This window comes from Octodon degus, unplaced genomic scaffold (assembly GCF_000260255.1).
Source record: "Octodon degus isolate 3935 unplaced genomic scaffold, OctDeg1.0 scaffold00098, whole genome shotgun sequence".
Taxonomy (NCBI): domain Eukaryota; kingdom Metazoa; phylum Chordata; class Mammalia; order Rodentia; family Octodontidae; genus Octodon; species Octodon degus.
In genome coordinates this window covers 5,222,206-5,230,215 of record NW_004524674.1, presented here as the reverse complement: position 1 = coordinate 5,230,215, position 8,010 = coordinate 5,222,206, and the positions used below count along the sequence as shown (strand labels likewise).

At 44.2% G+C, this 8,010-nt stretch overlaps 1 protein-coding gene across 1 annotated transcript in view; it reads left to right on the top strand.

The window, feature by feature from the left end:
* Positions 1-259: 259 nt before the first annotated feature.
* The window catches only part of Fxr2 (FMR1 autosomal homolog 2), a 23,478-nt gene continuing 15,727 nt past the window's right edge, over positions 260-8,010 (top strand). The window contains 2 exon segments of the mRNA XM_004649080.2: positions 260-779; positions 7,726-7,778. Of these exon segments, the coding sequence (XP_004649137.1) occupies positions 699-779; positions 7,726-7,778 (134 nt within the window). The 5' untranslated portion in view covers positions 260-698.

The following is an 8,010-nucleotide window of genomic DNA, read 5'->3' as shown; positions in this document are numbered from 1 at the left end:
GATTAATGGGTGTGGCATGGCTAGGGCGGCCGAAGGCCAATCTGTAAGAGAGAGCTCGGCCCCTCCCTCCCCATGATTGGTTAGTTCTCAGTGTTGTGGGGCGGGGAAAGGAGAGGCTACGGACGGTGGAGTGGTGGGAGGGCGAAGAAAGAGCGCTCATTTTGTTCTGCGCAAGCGCCAGGAAGTGACCGGGAGGGGGCGTGAGAGAGAGGAAGGGAGTGTGGAATCCCTGATGCGCTGGCTAGCGCGAGTCGGGTCGCCCGCTCTGACGCCTGCGCCGTGGCCTTCAGGCCCCGCGCGCAGCGGGCGGGTGCTCGGTGCGCCTGCGCAGTAGGCGGTGGTGGCGGCGGCGGCAGCAGGGGGAGGTGGAGGCTGTGGAGCGGCAGCGGCAGCAGCGGGTTCCGGGACTGAGGCAGCAGCAGGGGCGGCGGCGGGCGGAAGCTGAGGTGACGAAGGCAGCGGCGGCGGCAGCCGTTTCCCTCACGGTGGCGGAAACCAAGGCGGCAGCGGCGGACGGGGAGCGGCCCGGCCCTGGCCCCCTGCTCGTTGGCTGTGGCAGGGCCGCCGTGGGGCCGGCCCGGCTCCCGCCCCCCGCGGCTCCCCCTCCGGCTCCTCCTCCGGGGAGACGCCGGGGACCCGGCCCGGTCCGCACTCAGAACGCTGCTACAGCCGCCGCCGCCGGAGGTGGTGGTGGCGCCATGGGCGGCCTGGCCTCTGGGGGGGATGTGGAGCCAGGACTGCCCGTCGAGGTGCGTGGCTCCAACGGGGCCTTCTACAAGGTGAGGCGGCGCGCCGACCAGGGCCACCCGCGGTAGCCCCCTCCCCCCAGCAGGAGCAGGGGAGAGGAGTGGGGCGGGATCGAGCTTCTGGGGCTAAGTTGACCCTTAGAACCTTCGACTCCTGCTCCCACCCGCAGTCCCCAGGGATACTCCTGTGACCCAGCCCCCTTTTCTCTTTATTTCTGACCACCCCCATACACTTCCTTTTACCCCCAGCACTGAGGGAATAAACATTTAGGGCATTATTTCTGGATCCTCACTCCCACCCTCCAGGAGAAAACTCTTTACCCACCATCTGATTGACTTTTCTGTTTCCTAGTGAAAGACATGCATTAGTCTTTAATCACATCTTCTCTGCAGTCCCAGAACTTGAAGAATTCTGTCCCATGTTAGATTCTTTAATCTTCAGGGGGGGACCTCTGCTTTCTGCCTTTTGACCACTCATCCTATTTTCACCAGCCCAAGGAGAAACAGTCAAAATCCATCTATGACATTTGGCATCTTTTGGCCTCAGTATTAGTCAGGTTGCCTCTTCACCCAGGCATAAAGTGGACTGTTTTCACAAGCCAGTCACCCCCTCACACCTTTATTAAAGGCCAGTTTGTCTGCCATTCTGCTCTGGGATGGGCTTGTATTTGGTATATTCACTTTGATGTCACATACATACAAATCATTTGTATAGTTCTTTCATCTTCAGAAGTGTAAACTTCATATTTATGATCTCTTAAAGGAGTTCTCATCAGGATCCTTATATTTTTCAAAGATTTCTGCTTCTGGAAAGCTTTTGACTTAACTCTCCCAATCCCAAATCTGACAGCCTTTTTTTTGGAAAGAAAAGAAGGTTCTTATTGATTGTTGCATCTTCTCTCTTTCCCAGGATTTGGCTGCAAAGAACTCCTTCTACTCACACCTTTTATCTAGCCTGAATCTATTCTGTAGGACATTTTTCTTACTTGATTGAGCAAGAGACCCTTTTTGCCTCCTAGGAATTTTTGTGTGACTGGTGGTATTCTGAACTTTTTGTATTAGCACGTTTGCATTATGTCCATCATGGTGAGTTGGTATGTGTGCACAACACATCTTCTTTTTACTTCCCTTTCCCATACCCTCCCTCATCTCTCCTTCCATCTCTTGGTCTCTTTTGGATTTTATGCCTAGAATTGTCTCAGACTTTCAGACCCCTGTTTCATCCAGAGGAACTGGAGAAGAACAGTACGTTTCATATTAGGTGTAAGACAAACCCGCTTTCCTTTAGCTCCCCTCAGGTCTTTTCACCCACAGTAGACCTTTGTATGTCTTGTGCCCTTAGATATTTTTTCTGACAACTCTTCTATTAAATCATCTTACTGTAGCCAGAAAGGATCTTGCATTTGCCCTTGGAGTAGATGGGGTTGCACATTTTATGTTTAGGGTCTATGAGTACTCCATATCTGCCTTCCCTTAGCCTTCCAGTTCAAGTTTTGGGATTTTATTCTAATATTGTGGTATTCCTGTATAATCTGTTCCTAGCTGAAGGAAGCTCCCAGCTGATCTTGTCATTTTCTGCATACTTTCATAACTCCTGGGACTTTTTATTGTAGCATGCCTTCTACAAACATTGCTGTTTTCTTTGGCAAAAATGCTCTAATTCCTTTCTGGTTCCGACAGAGCACATTTGTCTCTCATATCCTTGCCCTGAAAGTTGCTTTACCTTTGGAGTACTCTTCCTTATAAGATTTCAGTTGATGGGGCTGGGAAGATAGCTCAGTAGAATAAGTGCTTGCCAGGGCTTGAGTTCAATCCCTGGTTCCACAAAAAAAAAAAAAAAAAAAAAAAAAATTTTTTTTTTTTAGTCCTGTTTCCCCATTATCTTGTTGTCCATCTGGTTTTCACCCCTGAATTCTGAATTCCAATAATGATTTTTATTTTCCCTCCCCAGTACTGGGGCTAGAAGCTAAGATCTTTCCATTGAACTCAGTTCCCAGCCTCAGAAAGTGATTCTTAAATTGAGTGGGATATTAAGATATGCTTGATTTTGTTTAGGAGATAGGAGAACCTTGTTGGGAAAGATTTCCCTAGCTGGGAAAGGTTGGTGTCCAGTTCAAGTTATTGTATGAAATAAATAGGAAGGGATGTATTTCTTTTTCTACATATGGATGTGGAACAAAAAGCATGTCTTAATCTTCCCCTTTTCTTGTATGGGCTATGGCAGTGATAGAATAACTTGAATGAATAAGGGCCAGAATAGTTTGATTAGAGAGCAGCGTTTAGAGTTGAGCCTAAAGCCAGGAATTGTAGATTTTCTGTTCTGGCCATTGAGGCATCTATGCTCCATGACTGAGTTAAAAACAGCAAATCTCTAACTTCACACTTCAGCTCTCAGTCCCTTGTAGGTACATCTATTCTGGCCTTGCTACTGATTTAATATTCATGACTCAGCAAATTTCCGTGTGGGTCAGAGTGTCTACATTGCTTCTAGAACTACAAATTTGGGGAGATCCCTTACTCTTCTCTCAGAATTGGTGTCTCTTTTGAGTTTCTTTCAGGATAGATGCTAAGCATAGGATTTAAGTTATTTTGTAAATGTCCCACAATCTTTTTTGTCAGGAGATAGTATCATTTTTATTTAAATCATATTCTTCTGGGGCCAGGGAGATGGCTCAGTAGGATAAGCACTTGACTGGCAAACGCAAGGATCTGAGTTCAATCCCCGGTTCTGCAAAAAAAAAAATCATATTCTTCCAAATGAAATATGTTTACCTTTTTAGTACACAGCCATTTTACTTTCTGGACATTGCCTGGATATCCTAACTCTCATCCTTCTTTGGCTGTGTTTTTGTGGTACTGGGAGTTAAACTCATGGCCTTACACATGCTAAGCAAGAGAGCTCTGCCACTGAGCCACATATTCAACCCTGTTCATTCCTTAATGATTGAGGCTTCAACTTCAATGTAGTTTTTTTACCTAGACTCTTCCTGCTTTTCTCCTAGAGTTCTCTTTGAGAGCTTCATAGCACAAGACAGTACAGGTGGGAACCAGTTTCCTGTCTTCTAATTTGGGGAATTAAGTATCTGGAAACTAGAGATCTCTTCCTCTGTTTGCCTGATGCTAGGTCTCAGAAGCTAAAGCTGGGATATGCTACAAGCTTACAATCCCAGACACCAAAAATAAAAAAAGGAGAAAGGGATAAGGGATATGTTAGTAGTTGTAGAAAGAGGGAGGAAGGCCCTTAAACTAAGGAAAGAATGTAAAAGGGAAGAATGACCCAGATAGATAGTGAAAGTACCCCCATAAGACTTATTTGGGCAGACTAAAAGCAGTGGGTATTGTTTATGAATAGAGGTTAAATCCTTTTGGCAAAAAGAATGTCATAAAAATATAAAACATAGTTAAGGAGCCATAATTGTGGTATTTTATGCCATGACAGTAGTAAGATTACAGGTATGTACTACCACGCCCAACTGACCTTACACACTTTTAATTAATTATGAAAAAGATAGGGTCTCAGTATGTAGTTCAGTCTAGCCTTGAATGCTGTTTAGGGGCTGGAGAGATGGCTCAGTGGTCTAGAGCACCTACTTAGAACAAGCTTAGCAAAAGCATCAGGGACCGCGGTTCAATCCCCCAGCACCACATGCCAGCCAGCCCTGCCCCCTGGTGGGCTGAGCTGGTCTCTCTCTCTCTCTCTCTCTCTCTCTCTCTCTCTCTCTCTCTCTCTCTCTCTCTCTCTCTCTCAAATAAATAAATGAATGCTGTTTAGCCTAGGCAGGCTTTGAGCTCTTGGTAATCCTCTTCCTTCAGCCTACTGAGTTCTGTGATTATAGATGTTTGTCACCATGCTCCATGCCTAGTTCATCCCTAGACCTTTTTTTTTTCTTTCTTTTTTTTCTTTGAGAGTAAGACATGTTTAATCTTTTTTTTAATTTATTTATTTTTATTTGTGTGTGTGTGTGTGTGTGTGTGTGTGTGTGTGGCCAGCTCAGCCCACCAGGGGGCGGGACTGGCTGGCATGTGGTGCTGGGGGATTGAACCACGGTCCCTGTGCTTTGCTAAGCTTGTTCTAAGTAGGTGCTTTAGACCACTGAGCCATCTCACCAGCCCCAAGACATGTTTAATCTTTTAGGTTGGCCTACGTAACCCAGGCTGGGTTTGAACTCTGTGATCCCTGCTGCTTCAGCCTCCTAAGTGCTAGAATTATAGGTGTGCATCACCATGTCTGATGTTGTCCTTAAACTTTTAATCTTTATTTATTTGGTACAGGGTCTATGCAACCTGGACTCGTGATCCTCCAGTCTCAGCCTCCCCATTGCTGGAATTATAGGCGTGCGCCACCACGTGAGGCCAGCAGGGCATGTGGTACCAGAGATCAGACTTGGGTCCTTGAACTTGCTAGGCAGACACTTAGACTGCTGAGCTATCTCCCCGGCCCCATCCTTAAAACTTTGGAGACCCCCTATTTTTGGAAAGAGGGGATGCTGGGGATTCAATCTAGGGCTTTGTGCATACTGAGTGTATACCACTAACCTACAACCCTGTGCAAACTCTCTAATTTTTAAAGCTTTTAGTCCTTTTTAAATTTTGAGGGGGCCAGGCAGATGGCTCAGTGGAATAAGTGCTTCCCTGGCAAGCGCAAGCGCCTGAGTTCAATCCCCGGTTCTGCAAAAATAAATAAATTTTGAGACAAGGTCTTGCTAAGTTGCCCAGACTGGTCTTGAACAAATACAGATATTAAAAATGTGCAGTTTGTTAAGTTTTGACATACATCTCTACATCATAACAGTGAAAATATTATGTTAAGATAATGAACATTTCTGACTCAAAAGTCCACTAAGCTGTATGTGATGACCCGTGCATTAATCCCTGCACTCTGGAGACTGAGGCAGGAGAGGTTCGCTGCAAGTTTGAGGCCAGCTTTAACTACCTAGTGAAAGTCTTATCAAAAATAAAGTGCCCCAGTCACAGAGTTGCATTTCACATTAATTAACACCTGATTCCTGCAAAAGTGAAAACATGGTTTTATCAGGGTCTGGGGAAGATATCTCAATAGAATAAGCACTTGCCTGGCAAGTGTAAGGGCCTGAATTCAATCCCTGGTTCTGCCAAAAAAGCAATAGTTTTATCAGTAGTTGGTGGAGCAATTGGATATCCAAAGGTAAAAATTATACCAGATCAGTACTCGCATGAGAGGCCAGGGAGATGGCTCAGTAGAATAAGTGCTTCCCTGGCAAGCGCAAGGGCCTGAGTTCAATCCTCGGTTCCGCAAAAAAAAAAAAAAAATACTTGCATGATATGTAAATCCCCACCCCCCCCCAAACCGAGGATTCAACTCAGGCCCTTGCGCTTGCCAGGGAAGCGCTTATTCTACTGAGCCATCTCCCCAGCCCCCACATGTAAAATTTGTGAAAAGTAGATTATAGACCTGAAATGTAAGACAAAAAGTTACAAAACTTCTAGAAGATACAGTAGAAAATCTTTGTGGCCTTAAATTAAAGAAATTTCTTTTATATGAAATAGTTCAGGAAAGACTTCATAAATTGAAGTCTTTACAAATCTCAGTGTGTAAAAATAGGACAGAAAAATTAGGGTGTAGGTTTGAGCAAGTAACTTGTCCTCAGGACATAAAAAATGGGGGATGGAGCCAATACCTTGTCATGATTCAAGATTGGGGTCTTCTATATATACTATTCAAATTCAGCATTTTTCCAGCATTCAAAAATCTGACACCTTTTCAGTCCTTTTCTGTATATTATTTTGAACTTGTCCAGTGTCCTGAGTATTCTACAAGGACCCAACCATCCCCAAGTCTGCTCTGATCTCTTGCTGTGTTGGGGAGCTAGAATCTTCTTTCTCTTGGCAGATCCGAATGTCCTTTTAGGTGTTCCAGGGGAGCCTTCACACTGTCTCATGGGATATTCTTAGCCTTGGTGAATGTTACTGGCATTTTAATTGAACTTTGGCAGACCGCTCAGCACATAGGAGACAGATAGGAAGGCCTCTGGGACCCATAGTGGACCACCAGTTTGCAGGCTGTTGTTATTGCAGGTGTCATCTTTTTGTCTAATTCTCATTCTGTTTTTCTGAATTTGCCACATCTCTTTGTAGAAGTATCATTTTCTCTTTTTAAAAATATTTTAGTACATGTTTGCTATACATAATGACTGCATTCATTGTAGGCAGTTGACACATGTACAAAATACATCTTAATTCTTTTTATATCCCCTTCTGATCACCTTCCCCATCCCTTCATCTTAGTTCTCTTCCCATTTGTGAAAGATATTTTTCCTATTACCTTTTGTGTTTTTTATATTTTAGTTTCTCATGTAAGAGAAGCCATGTGATATTTAAGCTTGTGTCTGATTTATTTCAAATTTATCCTTTTTTATAGCAGAGTAATACTCCCTTGTGTATAGATACATTTTCCTTATCCATTCATCTGTTGACAGACACATCACCTGCTTCCTGTATATTTTAGCTAATTATGGCTAATTATGAGTTGTACTGCTATAAACTTGGGTATGTAGGTATTGTTATAATATGAAGTCCTTTTTGTGAAGATATGTAGAAGCGGACTAGCTGGGTTGAATGGAATTTCTGTCTTTATTGAGGAATCACTATGATATTTTTCATAGTGGTTGTACTTACTTCTTTTCTCTATCTCACATTTCTTTTTTTTTTTTTTTTTTTTCCAGTACAGCCTTTTGGGCCATGTCTTCCCAGTCTGCTGTGTCCCCACCTATAATGATAGTTGGTTTCCAAGCTAGGTGTTGTGTCATGTATCTGTAATCCTAGTACTTGGGGTTCTGAGATAGGAAGGCTGTTGTGAGCTCAAGGCTGGCCTGAACTACATAGCAAGACCCCGACTCAAAAATAAATAAATAAATTTCCCACTGTCCCTCTGCCCCTGATTGCTAAGGTAATGGTGAAATGCCATTTTACATTTTTGCTTTTTTTCTAAAATTTATTCTAGGGCTTTGTAAAGGATGTCCATGAAGACTCTGTCACCATCTTCTTTGAAAACAAGTAAGTCTTTGGGTATAGAGAATCCATCACGGGCCGGGGAGATGGCTCAGTAGGATAAGCGCTTGACTGGCAAATGGAAGGATCTGAGTTCAATCCCCGGTTCCGCAAAAAAAAAAAAAAGAAAGAAACCATAGACTTATTTGGGGGCCTGGCCCTAGCTCAGTCCTTTAAGTGGCTGCTTCCACAAAGCTGTCAGCCTCAGGTTGCTGGAGTTCGAACCTCACAACTCTCC